Source organism: Ahaetulla prasina, chromosome 6 (genome assembly GCF_028640845.1).
Source record: "Ahaetulla prasina isolate Xishuangbanna chromosome 6, ASM2864084v1, whole genome shotgun sequence".
Taxonomy (NCBI): Eukaryota; Metazoa; Chordata; class Lepidosauria; order Squamata; family Colubridae; genus Ahaetulla; species Ahaetulla prasina.
Window position 1 is genome coordinate 2,639,001 of NC_080544.1, and position 21,155 is coordinate 2,660,155.

General features: G+C 43.8%; 1 protein-coding gene across 2 annotated transcripts in view; it reads left to right on the plus strand.

The window, feature by feature from the left end:
• The window catches only part of GLUD1 (glutamate dehydrogenase 1), a 37,372-nt gene extending 19,492 nt beyond the window's left edge, over positions 1-17,880 (plus strand). For both annotated transcript variants that reach the window (XM_058187188.1, XM_058187189.1), the window contains exons 5-13: positions 918-1,012; positions 7,917-8,096; positions 9,249-9,386; positions 10,088-10,225; positions 10,355-10,435; positions 11,997-12,120; positions 12,453-12,544; positions 13,967-14,029; positions 16,371-17,880. In XM_058187188.1, the coding sequence (XP_058043171.1) occupies positions 918-1,012; positions 7,917-8,096; positions 9,249-9,386; positions 10,088-10,225; positions 10,355-10,435; positions 11,997-12,120; positions 12,453-12,544; positions 13,967-14,029; positions 16,371-16,490 (1,031 nt within the window). In that variant the 3' untranslated portion in view covers positions 16,491-17,880. The remainder of the gene's footprint in view (positions 1-917; positions 1,013-7,916; positions 8,097-9,248; positions 9,387-10,087; positions 10,226-10,354; positions 10,436-11,996; positions 12,121-12,452; positions 12,545-13,966; positions 14,030-16,370) is intronic.
• The last annotated feature ends 3,275 nt before the right edge of the window (positions 17,881-21,155 follow it).

Below are 21,155 nucleotides of genomic sequence, written 5' to 3' on the forward strand. Positions count from 1 at the left end.
ACAGCTTCTAAAGCTTCTAAAGCTGGCTGAGGAACTCTAGGAGTTGAAGTCCGCAAGTCTTAAAGGGACCAAGGTTGGAGACCCCTGTTCTAAAGCACAGCTGAGAGGGAGCAGCTATGAGAAAAGCAGACAACACATGGAGATCACTCACTAGCACCTCCTTAGGGCTGAAAAAAAGCTTCTAAAACACAGCTGAGAATCGCGTGGAAGATTGCTTCACTCGCTAGCGCCTCCTTAGGGCTGAAAAAAAGCTTCGAAAGAGTATAAGACGCACCCAAATTTTCAGCCTCTTTTTTGGGGGGGGGGAGTGTATCTTATACTCTGAAAAATACGATATCTGAGAACCCTGAACCCCTTCTGGAAGCCAGGGGCAGTTCCTTAGAAAGATGTGATAGAGCAGAGCAAACAGCTGGGGAAAGAAGAAAAATGTTCAATTTTTAAACATCCTTTGGTAGCTTGGGGTACATCAGTAAGTTTATTATTTCTACCTTCCAACTATCTTTTTAAAAAAAATATTTTAAGGTACAGATTTCTTTTTTTTTCAAGAAGAATGGATAGTCTACTTCTTTTTGTCTTCTAAGTGATTGAATTGAGACGTTTCCTTCCATTTAGACCAGTGTTTCCCAACCTTGGCTATTTTAAGATGCATGGACTTCAACTCCCAGAATTCCCCAGCCAATATTGAGGAATTCTGGGAGTTGAATTCCATACATCTTCAAAGGATCATGGTTGGGAAACACTGATTTAGACCATGAATCATTGCATTCGTGAGTAAAGACAACATTACTTCTAATGGCTTTGCAGTGTAACTCTAACTTAACTGTAAATAATGTCACAGCTGATTCTTCCGGTTTCTGTGCGTGGAACTGGTTTATGTTTAATGGTCTCCTCTCTTTGTTCCTGGCTGTGCCGAACAGGGCCCGGTGTGGATGTGCCGGCTCCTGACATGAGCACCGGTGAACGGGAGATGTCGTGGATTGCAGACACCTATGCTAATACCATAGGGCACTATGTAAGTTCTGAACAAAAGCTTCACTTATGGCACAGTGGCCTTACAACCTGTTCTTCAAGTTGTGCACAACCTAGCATAAACCTAGAACCATGATGCCAAACCTGTGGCACATGGAGCCACATCTGTGGGCACACGAGTGTTGCCCTAGCTCAGTTCCAGCATGCAGGCGTGCACCGGCCAGCTGTTTTTTGGGCCTTCCAGGCCCACCAGAAGTTGGGAGACAAGCCGTTTCTGGCCCCCGGAGGGCCTCTGGGGCAGGAGAGGGAGGCTATTTTTGCCCTCCCCAGGCTCCAAGAAAGCCACTGGAGCCTGGGAGGGCGAAAAATGGACCTACCATGCCCACCTTTTTGCTATTGCATGCCAAAAGCGGGGGGAGCGCTGGGGGGGGGCATTGAATTACGGGTGTGGGCACACATGCACACAATCCCCCGTACGACCCCTACTTTTGACATACGACGGCGAAAAGTTTAGTCATCACTGACCTAGAACATATTTGCAGTTCTTTGGACAGGCAACCTAAGATCAACATAAGGTCTATATGTTTGCAAGCATCACTGTTGAATGAGTGTCTTTCCCCAAATAAACAGTTTAGTTGGAAATACGTATATCTCCAAAATGCTACTTGCTTTACACGTGACGGATTCTTGGTGCTCTCTGAACTTGGTGGTTCTCTTGCAGATGTTTCATTATCCAAACTAGTTAACATCATCAGAAACCGGGATAGCTCTTTTCATCAAGTACACTCTCCAAATAGAATTGTCATATAGGAATCGTCCTTCAGCTTTAACTCTGTCTGCAGAATGATGAGTCCAGCTTGTCTTAACTCTCAATCCCATGTGGAGCTTCTCCTCGAACGTGACGGGGCTGCATCTGTATGTCTGCTGTCCTCCCTAGCAATGTGCTAGATCAAACTCGATTTCATTGAGGGCTGCATCAGGGTTGTGTTTGACCTCAAGCGGGTGGCGGGGTGTGTGGCCAGGGGGAGTGGCCAGCTTGACGGTACTCGTGTCGGGTGTGCCTGTGGTGGCCTGAGCGCTCTGCCAGTGAAAATGGGCTCCCAAGCTCCGTTTTTGGCTATGATGGACTCGTGCAACCCTCTGCCAGTGCCCCTCCACCCCCAAGTTCTATTTTCACTGGCAGGGGCACCGCGGTCCGGTCCTTCGCTGTTTCCAGGGCGTCCTCGTGGACCAGATCTAAGCACCCCACCGGCCAGATCTGGTCCCAGGGCCTTGAGTTTGACACCCCTGTGCTAGGTGATTGAGTGGGGTCACCTAGCACAGGGGATTTGAGAACTCTTACCACGGCGCCTGCTCTTGGAAGCTTGCAAATCAGTTAATTTCTGTTTTGTTTTGTAAGCTGCCATAGTGTAGGGCAAGCGCTTGCCACATCCTTTTTCTACCCACACCACAGGGCTCCTCAGACAGTTAATATAATGTATCGACTCCAATTCAAAGGCCGCGCTGAATTCTCTTCCCTTGCCTCTGCTAGTTTCTCTGAATTGGAGCCATAAATTAATAAAAGATGCACATTGAGGAGGATATCTTGGCATGTTTGGAAAGACTGACTGATGCGAGATTAAATAATATTAGACTTGGAGAAAACCAGTCTAGTTCTGTCCATAATAATCTGTACTAGTAATCTATATGTAGTTCATTGCAATATAAGTGGCGGTGACTTGTTGAGGTGGTTGTTTTTGCGGTGTTGATAGGCACTTTTAACTGTTAACAAACTAGCATAAAATTAGGAAAACAGTGAATCTGTCGACATAAATTACATCCAGGCTGTATTAGCCCTGAAATGAGACCATGCCCGATTCTAAAAATTGACAATATTTAATAATAATTGAAAGCTCTGCTTTCTGATTTTGACAACTGTTATCATCAACTAGGGAAGATCATCTTTTTGGAAATACGGTGCTAGGGAGCTTTTCTTTTAAATACCTACCCTGTTTCCCCAAAAATAAGACATTCCCTGATAATAAGCCCAATCGGGCTTTTGAGCGCATGCACTAAAATAAGCTCCCCTGAAAATAAGCCCTGCCCGAAAATATTTAAACACATGCATAGCTGGTCCCCACCATTTCCTCTGGTTAGGATTAGGGAGACAGAGCTGGAAGTCAGATAACATGGCAAGAGGAGCCCCGTTTTGCTCCACGTGCCCCAAAATAAGATCTCCCTGAAAATAAGGCCAGGACAGGGTCTTATTTTCAGGAAAACACGGTAATCGTTTTCAACTAGAAGGCAGGGGAAAATTGGAGACGGGGAGGGGGGGGTTGGCCACCAAGAGAGTCCTTTTCAAAATTCTTTTAATTATTCATGCATGAGCAAGCAATTGAATTATTCCACTTCGGTTCATCTGAGTTAACATTTTGCTTATTCAGGGTGACCATGGAAACAGTTTTCTAAACAGCCTCTTGAGTGACTCCATGGACTTCTCTCACATAATTTTGCTTGAGATGGATACTTTAAACTTTGGCAAAAAAAATCACTCCGGATTGCAAGACTATGAAGTTTCAACTAAGTGACAAATGGCGTTTGTTTTTCTGCACACACATTGTGGAGAGAAGAAAAGAGGAGAAAATAATTTGCTCTTTAGTATTCTAGTCAGTGAAGCTGCAGCTCTAAATAACTTTTTCCCCTTTTTGGCCAATTTTATTACGAGAGGTTTTCCTGCCTTGACGCACTGGCATTTTTCTCTGGGTGTAGCAAATTGCTAAAAATAGGCATATTCTTGTTCTTGGGTCTAATGCAATTGAGAATTCACTGTGAAAACTCCTGATTTTATATCATAATTGGGAATATAATCCAGAGTTTGTTGCCTAAAGAAATTAATTTATTGCTCATGTGACTGGTGCGGTTTGTGAACTTAAAAGCCAGTGGTTTTTTTGTGTTTTTTTGGGATATGAATTACCCGTGTAGATAATATGCTTATTTGTTTGAAGTGTGAGATCTCCTCTGATTTGCTTTTTCAAAGATTTTTGTGAAGCTCCAAAGCTACTAATAGGCAAGAGTTGATAAAAAAATACGTGGTTTATAGGATGTTCTGATAGAAAGTCAATGGAGATTCTCAATCATCCAGCTCATGGTTGTCCCAAAGGTGCTTTTTCAAAAGGCAAGTGGGCTTTCTTTGTTTTTCCTTGAAGATGTTTTGCTTCTCATCCATGAAGCTTCTTCAGTTCTGACTGAATTCTGATCCAGTCAAGCAGAAGAAGCTTCTTGAAAGGGTGCGCAACTTGGGCGTTCTTCTGGATGAACAGCTGTCGTTTGAAGATCATTTGACGGCCGTCTCCAGGAGAGCTTTTCATCAGGTTCGCCTGATTCGCCAGTTGCGCCCCTTCCTTGATCGGGATGCCCTATGCACGGTCACTCACGCTCTTGTTACCTCCCGCCTGGATTATTGCAATGCTCTCTACATGGGGCTCCCCTTGAAGAGCACCCGGAGGCTGCAGTTAGTTCAGAATGCGGCTGCGCGGGTGATAGAGGGAGTCACACGTGGCTCCCACGTAACACCACTCCTGCACAGACTGCACTGGCTACCTGTGGTCTTCCGGGTGCACTTCAAGGTGTTGGTCACTACCTTTAAAGCGCTCCATGGCTTAGGGCCAGGGTACTTACGGGACCGCCTTCTGCTACCGAATACCTCCCACCGTCCTGTACGCTCACACAGAGAGGGGCTTCTCAGGGTGCCGTCCGCCAAGCAATGTCGGCTGGCACCCCCAGGGGAAGGTCCTTCTCTGTGGGGGCTCCTACCCTCCCCTGGATTACGCCAACTGCCTGACCTTCGGACCTTCCGCTGTGAGCTCAAGACCTATTTATTCATCCGTGCGGGACTGGCTTCATGATTTTTAAATTTTATAATTTTATATTTTTTAGAGAGTTTAATTTTAATAGGATATTGTTTTATATCTCAGCCCATATATAATAAGTTTTTTAATTGTTTTAATTGTATATTGTTCTATTTTTATTATGGCTGTGAACCGCCCTGAGTCCTTCGGGAGAAGGGCGGTATAAAAATCTAATAAATAAATAAATAAAAATAAAAAATATTAGTTTAAGATTAGATAAACAGTTTGTTGTTTCATTGTTTTTCCAAGGTGCTAAATAAATAAATTTAAGATTGGCGCAGAAACTGAAGAATTGTAGATTGCAATGTTTACCATCAAAATGTAGTATGCCGGAACCTGAACGGGGCACAGAGGCTTCTATCCACGTAGACAAAATTTCAGCATCTGTTTCCCGCTGGTTAGGCTCTGCAATCTCTTTGGTTAAGGCTCAAATTGCAAGACTCAACAAGGCCGAACAAAATACCCCACAAGAGTTTTGCAGGGCATAATGTGGGAACTATGACAACAGCATCATACACTTTCTACAAACGAAGCGAGAGCTTCATTTTTGTATTAGTCTGACTCATACCAGCCAAAGAAAATAATAAATGGAAGCGATGAGTCAGTTGTTTTAAGACTCGAGACAAAGCCAAGAAGACAAAGCCAAGAAGGAAGAATCAAAATTTTGATTCAAATTTAAATGAAAGCAGAGCAAAAAAAAATGTAAAGGAAATACAATAGGGCAGAGGTCTCAAACTCGATTTCATTGAGGGACGCATCAGGGTTGTGTTTGACCTTGGGGGGCATGGCCAGCTCGACATCATTCCTGTCGGTGCCTGCGGTGGCCCGAGCGCTCTGCCAGCGAAAACAAGTTCCCGAGCTCTGTTTTTGGCTGCCACGGTCTCCTGCAACCCTCTGCCAGTGAAAATGGAGCTCGGGAGGGCCGCATGCGGCCCTCCTGAGCTCCATTTTCATTGGCAGAGGGTTGCAGGAGGCCGTGGCAGCCAAAAACAGAGCTCGGGAGCCCGTTTTCGCTGAGCAGAAGCACCGCAGGCCGGTCCTTCGCTGTTTCCAGGGCGGCCCTGCTGCCGGGATCCAGCCCCTTGGTCTTGAGTTTGACACCCCTGCAATAGGAGATAAATTTGGGACATTCTATCACGACCTTTTTGGCACCTGCCAAAACATGAAAAAAAAGCCATGTATCTAAGCCCAATTCTCAAGGACTCTTTTTAGCAAGCCGCCTTGAGAAGGAATTTGAGCAACTGTTCCTCATTAGGAAGCAATTTATGCCTTTCTACTGTAGAACTGAGATGTTTCTATTTTCTGCTGGCCCTGCTGTGATCCACTACTGAAGAGGCGGAGGGGGAGGAAGTTTGCAGCTGGCTGTTTATATGATAGATTCCTGAATTTCGGTCCATCCAGTTCATCTCAGAAATTCAGAGAAGATTGGTAAAATTGCAACGGACTCGCTCCATCTTGCTGCATTAGTGGCAGCCAGGATGAAGACATGGATGACGCAATGTGTGAACCCACAACTCCTAAATCGGACTATGGTTTGGTATTGAGTCTGTCATTTGCACCTCTATAACTGTCTGGTTCGGTTCTGCAACCCAACAAGAAAAACACAGACTTCAGAGGATAATTAGAACTGCAGAAAAAATAATTGCTACCAACTTGCCTTCCATTGAGGACCTGTATACTGCACGAATCAAGAAGAGGGCCGTGAAAATATTTGCAGATCCCTCGCATCCTGGACATAAACTGTTTCAACTCCTACCCTCAAAACAACGCTATAGAGCACTGCACACCAGAACAACTAGACACAAGAACAGTTTTTTCCCGAAGGCCATCACTCTGCTAAACAAATAATTCCATCAACACTGTCAAACTATTTACTGAATCTGCACTACTATTAATCGTTTCATAGTTCCCATCACCAATCTCTTTCCACTTATGACTGTATGACTGTAACTTGTTGCTGGCAATCCTTATGATTTATATTGATATATTGACCATCAATTGTGTTGTAAATGTTGTACCTTGATGAACGTATCTTTTCTTTTATGTACGCTGAGAGCATATGCACCAAGACAAATTCCTTGTGTGTCCAATCACACTTGGCCAATTAAAAAAAAAAATTCTATAAAAAAAAATCTATAATTGTGACTTAGTGTGTAAAGCTGGATCATGAGATAGAATTAAACAGACCCAAAATTTCCATTTCTGGTAGTGGCTTTGCATTTCTAGCGATTTGCTATTCACTCTTCTTTTAAAGAATGTCAACACGTGCGAAAGTAGAAATAACCCAGCTACATTTGGAGTTGGTTCCAGCAAGGGTAAAGTGGAGTAATGCCCACTGTTCTGAAAAATCACGTCAGCAAAACCTGGAGAACAAATGATTTCACAAAACCTGGAGGACTTTTTCATCTTTTTCTTTGTCCTAAGTCCATAGCGCAGTGTAGAAAGTTATTCCTCACATAGGAATATATAAATATGGCCATTCTTAGATATCGAAATCCAGTAAAGATAAAAGTCAGGAGAGGAGGCATTAACACATGCCAGGGTAGATGTCAGGCCTGCCCCAATCTGATTCCTTAGGAAAGAAAGACCCTCGACTCCACTTGGTTGAAGCGAAAGGTTCTTTTACTAAAAGATGTTGGCTGGAGTAAAGTTGGGCTAGATCTGGGTTTCCTACATTCAAAAGATACAGAAAGGTTTCCCCTTATCCCAGCTCTCATCTCATGACCAGTCCATCTTCAGCCGATCAGAACACCCTTAAATGTTTTGAAAAGGCTGAGCTGTTTTGGGGTAATACATTCTTTCTCAGGGTGCCTTGCCTTGACTGCTGGTACAAACTGGTTCTGAGCTTCTCTGATTTTTATCAACTGTCATTTCTCCCTCCCTATATCCCATCACAAACACACACAGCTTTATTGCCCTTCTATCCTCTCTCCCCCTATAGCCTTTGATGGCAGGATGCCTGTGAGGTGCCAAGCTGAACCTGGCAGACCTGACAGTTGAAGTTTTGAGAACATCTGCCCATCCCATTCCACCTTCTGAATGTCCTCCTTTCTTTCGCAGGACATCAATGCCCATGCCTGTGTGACGGGAAAACCCATCAGCCAGGGTGGCATCCACGGCCGCATCTCTGCCACGGGTCGTGGCGTCTTTCACGGGATTGAGAACTTCATCAATGAAGCATCGTACATGAGCCTCTTGGGGATGACTCCAGGATTTGGAGATAAAACTTTTGCCATCCAGGTACTGGATTTACAAGAGTCACATGGGGGTGGAAAGGGAGCGATGATGCCTTAAGACTTAGATTGCCTTGCGATAAGGCATTGATATCCTTAATTCATCTTCAGGCAGGGAAGTCACTGTCTTAGGTGTTCTGTTCAGTTATTCATATACATGAGGCACCCAAGCTTTAAATCAGGAATATACTGTATATGCTCAGTGGTGGGATTCAAATAATTTAACAACCGGTTCTCTGCCCTAACGATTGGCTGTGTGGGCGTGGCCACGGGGTGTGACAGGCAGCACATTGCCTCCTGTACTTCCCTGGGAGCAAAAACAGGGGGCGGGGGGGGACTCCTGGAAGGGGCGGGGCCAGCCAGCAATTTAACAACCGGTTTGCCCGAATCGGCTGATTCCCACCACTGTGTATGTTAGACCTGTCTTCCTCAAAACTGGAGGAATACTGTTCTGTGTGGTTCTCTGCAGAAATTCGACGAATGCACATATTCAGTAATAAATTTATGATCAAATGATCTAGGACTGGACCCTGAACTAGGAAGTCACAAAAGGAAAAGTACATTTCGGGATGTGGCAATGATAAATTATTGGCATATCAAACCAAGAAAATGGCAAGGATATACAGTATCACTGTATATCCTGTCATTAAGAGTGAAGCCTTGATTTTTGAATAAAAAATAAAATATTGGAAGAATATTTCTCTCACATTAAATGTATAGCGAATAATTCATAGTGAATTATTACAAGTAACATGTAAATGGCATTTTTTTCATGTCAGTCCAGCCATTGTACCGGCTGTCTACCCATGAATGGCCATGAATAGGGTGGCTTTGAGTCTTTCCTTTAGCAATAGCACTTAGACTTATATACCGAGTGCTTTTATAGCCCTCTCTAAGCGGTTTATGGAATCAGTATATTGCCCCAAACAATCAGGGTCCTCGTTTTACCGACCTTGGAAGGATGGAAGGCTGAGTCAACCTTGAGCCAGTCGGGATTGAACTCCTGGCAGTGGGCAGAGTCAGCCTGCAATTCTGCATTTTAACCACTGCACCACCAGGGCTCTTTAGAAAGTTGTTGTGCTTCATGAAGCTGCTTCAAGAAAAATAGAGGTTTGAGGGAGGCTAATTCAAAACTTATTTTCACTTTTTTAAAAAACAGGGATTTGGCAACGTAGGTTTGCATTCTATGAGATACCTTCATCGCTATGGAGCAAAATGTATAGCTATTGGAGAAAAAGATGGTGCTATCTGGAATCCTGATGGACTTGACCCAAAGGAGTTGGAAGATTATAAACTGGTATGCAAAATAGTTTAGCATTGTTTAATGTCCTGTTTCACTGGCTATGAAGCTTAGCAGTCATTCCGTTACTATATTAGTTAGTGTTTACCTTTATGGTAAACAAAACAAAGGCTTCAGATTGGAAAGAACTTTAAATTAGATTTGCTTGAGTGAGGCAGTCAAGCTTTAGGTCTTTAGAAAATATCAATAGGGGACGAAACTCCCAAGTAGGATGTTGACTAATGAGGAGGAGCACACAAAAATGGGGAAGCTAAGCAAAATTTTCCCCTGGAAAAAAATGGTGTGGTATGTTTGAGTTATGCCTAGTCTAATGAAGAGAAGGACTAGAGGGGACATGATAGCAGTGTTCCAATATTTGAGGGGCCGCCACAAAGAAGAAGGGGCCAACCTATTCTTCAAAGCACCCGAAGGCAGAACAAGAAGTAACGGATGGAAACTAATCAAGGAGAGAACAAACATAGAACTTAGAGAGAAATTTCCTGTTAGTGTGAAGAATTAAACAGTGGAACGGCTTGCCTTCATATGTTGTGGGTGCACGCATCACTGGAGGCTTTCAAGAAGAGATTGGACATTTGTCTGAAATGTTGTATAGGGTCTCCTGCTTGAGCGGGGAGGTTGGATTAGAAGACTTCCAAGGTCACTTCCAATTCTGTTATTCTGTTCTGTTAAGACACTAATTCCCATTGTTCTCTCAACAGCAACACGGATCCATTCTCACCTATCCAAAAGCCCAGGCTCTTGACTGCCACATTCTTGAAACCGATTGTGACATCCTCATCCCGGCAGCTAGTGAAAAACAGTTGACAAAAGCCAACGCCCACAACGTCAGAGCGAAAGTAAGATGGATGGGGTCATCTGAGCTTTCTCAGTTCCTCCAGCTGAGACTTTGTTCTCCACCAGCTCCTATCGCTGCCTCCGTTAAAGATTTCGTGGGCTTAACGGTGATGCTCTGATGTTCTTTCCAGATCATTGCTGAAGGTGCTAATGGACCCACGACCCCTGAAGCTGATAAGATATTCTTGGAACGGAACATCATGGTTATTCCAGTAAGGTTCTTTTTGATAGTTGCTGTCTTGGGTGAAAAACAATGTTAAGTTGATTGATGGAGATAACTTCTAAATTTTTTGAAAAACATAACTATTTGGCAGGATTTTTCTGAAATAAACAGAATGGATTTTAATCTGTTTTTAGGAATGTAATGGGCAAATAGCTCTGTTAGTAGCAAATTAGATTATGAAGGCTGTCTGCCTTTGGCTGGGTTGGATACAAAAAAAAATATGAATGTCTTTTTTGATTCATCCTCAGTCATACCCTAGCACAAGGGTCTCCCACCTTGGCAACTTTACGACTTGTGGACTTCCAACTCCCAGAATTCCTGGCTGAGGAATTCTGGGAGTTGAAGTCCACAAGCCATAGAGTTGCCAAGGTGGGAGACCCTTGCAGGCCTAGCAAGTCTTTGATCTTGGTCTACAAGGCAGGAAGTTCTATTGAACTCACCCCTCTCTTCCTCTTTGCCCATGGCTTAGTTTGGAAGCAGAAATGAGTCTTCCTCAGTCATCATCAGTCCCCATAAAGCAGAGATGGGACCTTTGGATCTTCATGATCTTCTTGCTTGGTTGACTCCCCCCAAAAATTCCTCAGCTACTCGGGTAGTGGATGGGACTTCATCTTGATTCCTGACAATTCCATCCTGTGTTTCCAAGAAATGTTCAGGGTTAGTTGAGTAACCTAGTTGATTGGAGGCTCTTCAACCTGAGGAGACTTTGAGCTATTGAACAAAGTGAAGGAAACTGTTTCTGAGAGACTTCCTTGTTGTTGAGGACTACATCCTGCATGCTGGCTCAGAGCCAGGAATGAAGGCAAGTGGGAGGAAAAATGCATTCCCTGAAACCATGAAACTGGTTCCTGGGTTGCTGAACTGGATGCGAAGGCAGTTGCTTATTCCTTTCTGCTACTCTTTGCAGTGTGATGCCTCCTTACCCTTTTTCAGTGCCTTGAATTTTGTTCACTTAGTCGTGTATAAATATGTGCAGCCACTCATCTCACAAGAAGCGACTGCGTGGCATACAGCGAAAGAAGTATAAAAATAAACATCAAACACAGACACATAGACACCTGAGATTCTATCAACAGTGAATTCTTTTTCTTTTGGATTATTTGCTGTTCATTTAGCTCCTTGACCTGGAGCCAAACATAAATTTGATGTACCTGTTAGTAAGTGTTTAATTGTAGTTGTCATTTCACTTTTAAGTCGATGACTGTAAGATCAGGAGTCCAGGAAGTTCAGAAATGAATATATAGGTTTATTTCAAGCTGAGGCTCTCTACAAGAATCTGAACTACTAAGGGCCAAAGCAAATTGACGGTAGATAAGAGTAAACGTATTAAGAATCTAGGTGGGCTGGACTTCGATCTCTCGTGGGCACCAAGGGACTTGAGACTGATGACGCATTTGACCCCTTCTTCAGGCCAAGCCTGGTCATCTCCTACATCCCGTTTCATATCAAACGTACATCTTAGTGATCTTCTGCCTGTTCAATCTAGATCATTACTAACCTATCCGAAGATGGCTTAAGTTGTCTGCTTCTTCTCCTTATTCTTTCCACAGGACCTTTATTTAAATGCTGGTGGTGTGACTGTTTCTTATTTTGAATGGTTGAAGAACCTGAACCACGTCAGCTATGGCCGCCTGACCTTCAAGTATGAAAGGGACTCAAACTACCATCTACTAAGTATGTTTCATGGGTTCTGTCCTTCATACAGCAGCCTTCGCCCAACGGTGGGCATGTCTGGGCTCCTTAATTGCTTTCAGGGGCACATCTTGCCGATGGTTTTAGCTGGTTTTGGTTGGAAACTATATTGGTGGGGTTCTGGCATTGCATTGCTGAATGCTTTTGACAGATTAATGGATTTAAGAGGAAATGCCCCCCTTTACATGGAAATAGATCTACCTTGGCAGCACATTGAAAAAGGAAGTTGATTCTACTCTGAGAAGAACTGTCTTTTGAACATGCAGTTAGTTCCCTTGGCTAGGAGTTTTCACTGGCTGTTTTCTTTCTTTTAGTGTCGGTTCAGGAGAGCTTGGAAAGAAAGTTTGGGAAACACGGGGGAAGTATTCCAGTTGTGCCTACTGCAGAATTCCAGGATAGAATATCTGTAAGTAGCGCTTGCAAAATTTTATTTCCTTAATATGTAGGTCTAAGCAAACTCTACATAATGCAGCAACAAAACCCATAGGAAACTCTGAAGAAGGAAGCTAAAATGCCACATTTAACTAATTTAATTTATGAGCCACGGTCGTGCAGTGGTTAGAGCGCAGCACTGCAAGCTACTTCTGCTGCCTGCCAGCTGCCTGCAGTTTGACAGTTCAAATCTCACCAGGTTCAGGGTTGGCTCAGCCTTCCATCCTTCCGAGGTGGGTAAAACGAGGACCCCAATTGTTGGGGGCAAGAGACTGACTCTGTAAAACTGCTGTAAAAGCACTGTGAAGCAGTATATAAGTCTACCAAGTGCTATTGCTATTGCTATGCAGTTCATGTGGTTCCATGCAAAACATCAGAAGACACAAAGTCATAAACACACCATTAACCGTAAAGTGCTATTGCTAACTCTGTTGAAGGCTGAAGTTTTGGCTCAGTTCGTATTTATAATAAATAAATGAACTAATAAGAATTTCAAATACAGGTAGTCCTTGAATTATGACCACAATTGAGTCAAAAATTTCTGTTGCTAAGCAAGACAGATATTAAGTGAATGTCCCATTTTATGACCTACCTTGCCCTGGTTATTTAAGTGAATCACTGCAGATGTTAAGGTTGTTAACTGAATCTGGTTTCTCCATTGAATTTGCTTGTCAAAGAATCACAGAGGATGATCACATGACCCTGGGACACTGCAACCGTCATAAATGAGTCAGTTGCCAAGCCTCTGAATTTTGATCATGTGACCATGGGGAAGCTTCAATGGTCGCAAGTGTGAAAAACGATCATAAGTCACTGTTGTGACTTTGAACAGTCACTAAATGAATGGTTGTAAGTCAAGGACTTACCATTATTACAGTTCTGACTAGAAACTAGTCAGAAACGATTTTCCCAAGTGAAATCTAAACTTAATATTGTTAGAATAATGTGCATTAATTCCAGTATGCAATAAGTACATTGCATATGAATTTCTTTCAGCTTGGCAGGTATATATACCTCTACCAACCCTGTTGATGTTCGAATAGCAATAGCCCTTAGACTTATATACCGCTTCACAGTACTTTACAGCCCTCTCCAAGCGCTTTACAGAGTCAGCCTCTTGCCCCCAACAATCTGGCTCCTCATTTTACTGACCTCCGAAGGATGGAAAGCTGCATCAACTGTGAGCCGGTCAAGATCGAACTGCTGGCAGTGAGTTAATCCTGCAGTACTGCATTCTAACCACTGCGCCACCTCCGCTCTTTCAATTAACCAATTTCCATCAAAAGGCAGTACGTAGAAGTGACATTAGAAAAGGGGAGTTTGACCCTTTAAGCCAAACCAGCCTCTGATCGGTGGCTTTAGACTGGGATTGTGATGGCTGTTCTTTTCCACACAGGGTGCCTCTGAAAAAGACATTGTGCATTCGGGTTTGGCTTACACCATGGAGCGATCCGCACGGGTACGTATCGCACAGCTATGAAACATTAAATGGACCTCATCTGAGAGGTCAGAGTCATTGGTCTATTCCTGTTTGTCAACTCTTTCTGCCTTATTTTGCTTGCCTTATGGTGGAAAGATTAGCAATGAAAAGCAGAGGGTAGCCATGATTATTAATGTGTTTTTTTTTAAATTTACATTTATATCCCACCCTTCTCCGAAGACTCAGGGCGGCTTACAGTGTATAAGGCAATAGTCTCATTCTATTTGTATATATTTACAAAGTCAACTTATTGCCCCCCCAACAATCTGGGTCCTCATTTTACCTACCTTATAAAGGATGGAAGGCTGAGTCAACCTTGGGCTGGGCTTGAACCTGCAGTAATTGCAGGCTTCTGTGTTCTAATAACAGGCTTCTAACCAGCCTGAGCTAACCACGGCCCCTATTGCCATTAGCAATGAGGCTTTCTGCATTTAGAGAGGAGAAGGTAGGATTTCTAGGAACACGACTGGGGAAGAGGACTTGAGGCAAAGGCTATGAAGAAGTTTATGGAAAGGACAGAACTCAATATAAGCATATATGTAATTGCATTGTTCAACATGTCAGCTTAGCCAGAGGAAGTGGCAGTTTCTCTTGGTTGCTGTCTTGTGACAAGCAGGATAACAGAGCTGGAAGGGCCCTGAAAGTCTTCTAGTCCAGCCCTCTGCTCAAGCAGAAGACCCTATACACTGGTATTTCTGTTGCTAACATTTCTTAAGTGAGTTTTGCCCCATTTTATGACTTTTCCTGCCATAGTTACTAGGTGAATCACTTCAGTTCTTAAGTTAGTAACACGGTTGTTAAGTGAATCTGGCTCCCCCATTGACTTGTCAGAAGGTCTCAAAGGGGATCCCCAGGACACTGCAACCGTCATAAATATGAGTCAGTTGCTAAACATCTGAATTTTGATGCTGCAACAGTCGTAAATGTGAAAAACTGCCATAAGTCACTTATTTCAATGCCATTGTAACTTTGAACAGTTACTAAATGAACTGTTGTAAGTAGAGAATTACCTGTACCATTTCAGATCTCTTCTTAAAAATCTCCAGTGCTGGAGTTGGCCATTGGAAATTATCTTTAACTATGTCCTTATTTTCATGCAGTTTCACAACTAGCTGAGTTTTGAATTCCTCCATTACAAAAAAAAAGTGCAATGGATAGATCTTTGAATAAAAGCATAATGGGTAACCCCTCTAGATTAGGGGTGTCAAACTCAAGGCCTGGAGGCCGGATCCAGCCCGGGGATGTTATGGCCCGCCAGTGGAGCTGGTGGCAGACTCAGACAGTGTGGAGGTTGGGAAGGAACATGGGCCAGTCCTGGAATTTGGGGAAAGCTCTGATGAGGGCTCTGCGTCAGAGGCAGAGAGGGGGCCAGGGCTGTCTGACAGTTGTCAGCTGCCTTCAAAGTGGGACAGAAGAACAGCTGGAACCTGTTCCCAGTGTGCGGATGTGCAGAGCTGCCAGGAGAAGGGAACAGCTAAGGAACAAGGGTCAACTCAGGAGTAAAGCCAAAGGTGGACGGTGAATGGCCTCTTCCATAGGAAATATAGAAGAGCAAAAGGGGAGTGGAATTTGCAGGAGACAATTAGTTCGCTTAATTGGTTCATGACTCTCCGAGATTCCTTGCCAAGTTTTGAAAATATCGGCCTGGCAGCTCTCCAAGCCAGATAAGGTCTGTGACTAAATTCTCCTTTGAAAGACTGCTGGATGTGAATGAGAGGAATTCACAAAAAGGAATTTTTTTCGGGACAAGGAGTCTGCTTCATACTCTTGGGAAACTTAAATCAGAACAGCTGGGTTCTTGGATCTGGCCCCAGGGCCTCCCTGGAAACCCTTCCAGGGTCCATTTTCGCTGGCAGAAGGTTGCAGGAGGCCGTTGCGGCCAAAAATGGAACTTGGGAGCTTCTTTTTGCTGGCAGAATGATCGGGCTACCACAGGCGCCCCTGACACAAGTGATGTAGAGCTGGCCATGGCCCCCCTCGCCACACACACACATCGGCCCCCTTGAGGTCAATCACAACCCTGATGCAGCCCTCAATGAAATCAAGTTTGATACCTCTGCTATAGATATTCCTCAGCTTCTACTCTCTGAACCAGGGTATTAGCTAAAGCTAATAGTAATTGGACTCCAGTAATCTTCCCAGGAGCCTTGGTTTTCCAGGTTTGATTTACAAGTATGCAGATTACCCACAAGCCTTTCAGAAAATAAACACGAAGGCAAAATCTTCATGACTATTCAACAGTTTCCCATGCATATTTTTTTTAAAAAGCATAGCGAACATCTCTGGGAGTCCTAACTTTACCATTTTTAATGTCCCGCAGCAAATCATGCGTACCGCCATGAAGTACAACCTCGGTCTGGACCTGAGAACAGCCGCCTACGTCAATGCGATTGAGAAAGTCTTCAAAGTGTACAACGAAGCCGGTCTGACCTTCACATAAACGGCTCCCTCGTCTCAGCCTGACACACCGTGTTCTGAGTCCCGTTGGAAAAAAAGCTTATGAGAAGTTTACACAGAAAACCCCCTTTCTCACTTAGCCGTAGTGGATATGATTCTCAGTTAGCCTCCGTTCAAGCTAGTCCTTTTTTTATATATAATATGGGGTGGGGGAGAATCCACAAATTTAGGGTTCCGAGTTGAGAGAGACGACTACAGATAACCAGCTCATCTGCACCGCCTAGAGTTTTTTGTAGGTTTCATCTTGAGAAGTTTAAACCTGTTAAAACCGTTTTTCTCTGTACGGAAGCGCAGCCTTGCCACAATAAGCAACCTTAGCATCGCTTCTGGCAATGTATAACGCTGAAGGAAATATTAACTGTTCAAGCACTTTGGCTTCAGGCAATGCTACACTTGTAGTTTAGGCACTTTTGAGTAAAAGCTCTTGGATCGGTTCTGAAGGCTGAATGGGTGACCTTCAGGGAATAACCTAGATTTTTCCCCCATTTTTACAGTTACAGGAGAGCCAGAAGCCTTGTTTCTCTTTTAGCAACTGTTGTGTTGTTTCTTCCTTTTTTTAAAAAAATCTTTGCTCCTGCTACAGGCCTGCCTCTAAATCATGTACTTAGCCTCCCCTTGATTTAAGCACTATCTGGTTGTGCGTAAAGAGAGGAGTTCCAGGAACTGATTCTTTTTATAAGCTGAACAAGCATCGTTGATGCCCAGATAACCACGGGAGAATGCCTTCTTGTCACTACATATCCACTTAGCTTATGTATTTTTTTTAAAAAAAAGGATAACACGTACTTGAGCATAACCTTGGGATGTCTGAAGAATTTTTGTAAGTTTTTATTCTTCTTGTACTTTAGTTTTTGAAGTGCTTTTAGCATTAGTGTTGGCCCGTTGAACAATTAAGCGTAGGAATTATTGATATACCAAGATGTTTGGCAGGCACATTGACATAATTTTTGCTCCATACATCTGGAAATGCTGAACCTGGAAAAATTGGTTGGAGGGGGGCCTCGAATCAGGATTGGATTGTTCCCGTAGCTGCCTTGAGGGTCTTGACATGGTCTTGTGTCCAGATGAACTCTATAAAGTGCCAGATGTATTTATCTAATCCAGAGGTCTTCAAACTTGGCAGCTTTAAAACTTGTGGACTTCAACCCCCAGAATTCTCCAACCAGCATAGCTGGCTAGAGAATTCAGGGAGTTGAAGTCCACAAGTCCTAAAGGTGCCAAGTTTGAAGACCCCTGATCTAATCAGTTAGGATGTTTTTAAAATACACCCCAAGCCTGTCCTGGAAATTCATGCTTTTTTTTTCTAGCTCCTTTATAACTCATGACATAACATGGCAACAAAAGCAATTATTAAAAGTTGACATTTTGAAACATACTCTGGTCTGTGTGTTTTCTACTCCGCATCAATGGAGAAAGGCAAGGATCTGACTGAAAATTCCCACGGTCATTTTATTATTATTATTATTTATTATTATTATTTATTGAATTTTTATACCGCCCTTCTCCCGAAGGACTCAGGGCGGTGTACAGCCGGAGATAAAATACAAAATTTGTACAATTAAAACAAATTAAAACATATCAAAATTACAAAAACAGCTAATAATTAAAATTAAATTTAAAATATTTAAAAATATTAATAAAACCCCAATTTAAAATCAAACTATTATGCCAGTCCCGCTTGAATAAATAAGTATGTTTTTAGCTCATGACGGAAGGTCCAAGATCAGGCACTTGACGAGGCCAGGGGAGTTCATTCCAGAGCGTCGATGCTCCCACAGAGAAGGCCCTACCCCTGGGGGCCGCCAGCCGACACTGTTTGGCGGACGGCACCCTGAGGAGACCCTCTCTATGAGAGCGTACGGGTCGGTGGGAGGCATAGGGTAACAGCAGGCGGTCTCGTAAGTACCCGGGTCCTAAGCCATGGAGCGCTTTAAAGGTGGTAACCAAAATCTTGAAGCGCACCCGAAAGACCACAGGAAGCCAGTGCAGACTACGGAGCAGTGGTGTTACGTGGGAGCCACGAGCGGCTCCCATTACTACTCGCGCAGCCGCATTCTGGACTAACTGCAGCCTCCGGGTGCACCTCAAAGGCAGCCCCATGTAGAGAGCATTGCAGTAATCCAACCGAGACGTAACCAGAGCGTGAGTGACTGTGCATAAGGCATCCCGGTCAAGGAAGGGATGCAACTGGCGGACCAAGCGGACTTGGTAAAAGGCCCTCCTGGAGACGGCCGCCAGATGTTCATCAAAGGACAGCCGTCCATCCAGGAGGACGCCCAAGTTGCGAACCATCTCCTTTGGGGCCACTAACTGCTTCAACAGTCAGCTGCGGATGCAGCTGACTGTACCGGGGTGCCGGCATCCACAGCCACTCCGTCTTGGAGGGATTGAGCCTGAGTCTGTTTCTCCCCATCCAGACCCGTACAGCTTCCAGGCACCGGGACAGCACTTTTTCAGCCATTCCCAGAAATTACGTACATATAAGCATTTAAAAAAAAAAAAAAAAAAAGACCCCGCTCCCTGTTCGACAGCAGCAACTTTAGCACCACCAAAAGAAGTGATGAATGTGTGGACATTTTATTCATTATTTTTTTTTTTAAAAAGAATTTATATGGCTACCCAGCTCAAACAATGTTAATTTACATGACTTCCAGTTCAAAATGAAAACAGTAATCGGTATTAAGTGCTTGCTTCCCCTGATGTGGAGATCATTCCAGCCCTGGCATTCATGGGAATTGATAAAGGAGAATATTTGTGGCTCAGGTTTGAAATAAAGGTCCTTGGTGCTCTCTCAGCTTGGTTGTTTTCTTGCAGACGTACCCAACTAGGTAACATCATCAGTGCTAGAAGGCAGCACTGGGTAAAATGTACCTTCAGCAATGGTGATATTACCTGGTTCGGGTAATGAAATGTACCCAAATTTACCCAAAACTTAAAATTGCTCTAAATTCTTGCCAATTCTTACAATGATGGCCATTCAGATAGGAAAAGTGACTGCTGGTATTTCAGTTAGCCCTAACTATTTAGAGATCTTAAAAACTTCCATTCGGATGTTTCATTTTGAAGCGAAGACACCCCAAGCCTGTCCTGGAAATTCATGCTTTTTTTTTCTAGCTCCTTTATAACTCATGACATAACATGGCAACAAAAGCAATTATTAAAAGTTGACATTTTGAAACATACTCTGGTCTGTGTGTTTTCTACTCCGCATCAATGGAGAAAGGCAAGGATCTGACTGAAAATTCCCACGGTCATTTTATTATTATTATTATTTATTATTATTATTTATTGAATTTTTATACCGCCCTTCTCCCGAAGGACTTAGGGCGGTGTACAGCCGGAGATAAAATACAAAATTTGTACAATTAAAACAAAACATATCAAAATTACAAAAACAGCTAATAATTAAAATTAAATTTAAAATATTTAAAAATATTAATAAAACCCCAATTTAAAATCAAACTATTATGCCAGTCCCGCTTGAATAAATAAGTATGTTTTTAGCTCACGACGGAAGGTCCGAAGATCAGGCACTTGACGTAGGCCAGGGGGGAGTTCATTCCAGAGCGTCGATGCTCCCACAGAGAAGGCCCTACCCCTGGGGGCCACCAGCCGACACTGTTTAGCGGACGGCACCCTGAGGAGACCCTCTCTATGAGAGCGTACGGGTCGGTGGGAGGCATAAGGTAACAGCAGGCGGTCTCGTAAGTACCCGGGTCCTAAGCCATGGAGCGTTTTAAAGGTGGTAACCAAAATCTTGAAGCACACCCGAAAGACCACAGGAAGCCAGTGCAGACTACGGAGCAGTGGTGTTACGTGGGAGCCACGAGCGGCTCCCATTACTACTCGCGCAGCCGCATTCTGGACTAACTGCAGCCTCCGGGTGCACCTCAAAGGCAGCCCCATGTAGAGAGCATTGCAGTAATCCAACCGAGATGTAACCAGAGCGTGAGTGACTGTGCATAAGGCATCCCGGTCAAGGAAGGGATGCAACTGGCGGACCAAGCGGACTTGGTAAAAGGCCCTCCTGGAGACGGCCGCCAGATGTTCATCAAAGGACAGCCGTCCATCCAGGAGGACGCCCAAGTTGCGAACCATCTCCTTTGGGGCCACTAACTCGCCCCCAACAGTCAGCTGCGGATGCAGCTGACTGTACCGGGGTGCCGGCATCCACAGCCACTCCGTCTTGGAGGGATTGAGCCTGAGTCTGTTTCTCCCCATCCAGACCCGTACAGCTTCCAGGCACCGGGACAGCACTTTTTCAGCCATTCCCAGAAATTACGTACATATAAGCATTAAAAAAAAAAAAAAAAAAAGACCCCGCTCCCTGTTTGACAGCAGCAACTTTAGCTCCACCAAAAGAAGTGATAAATGTGTGGACATTTTATTCATTTTTTAAAAAAAAAAACTGAATTTATATGGCTACCCAGCTCAAACAATGTTAATTTACATGACTTCCAGTTCAAAATGAAAACAGTAATCGGTATTAAGTGCTTGCTTCCCCTGATGTGGAGATCATTCCAGCCCTGGCATTCATGGGAATTGATAAAGGAGAATATTTGTGGCTCAGGTTTGAAATAAAGGTCCTTGGTGCTCTCTGAGCTTGGTTGTTTTCTTGCAGACGTACCCAACTAGGTAACATCATCAG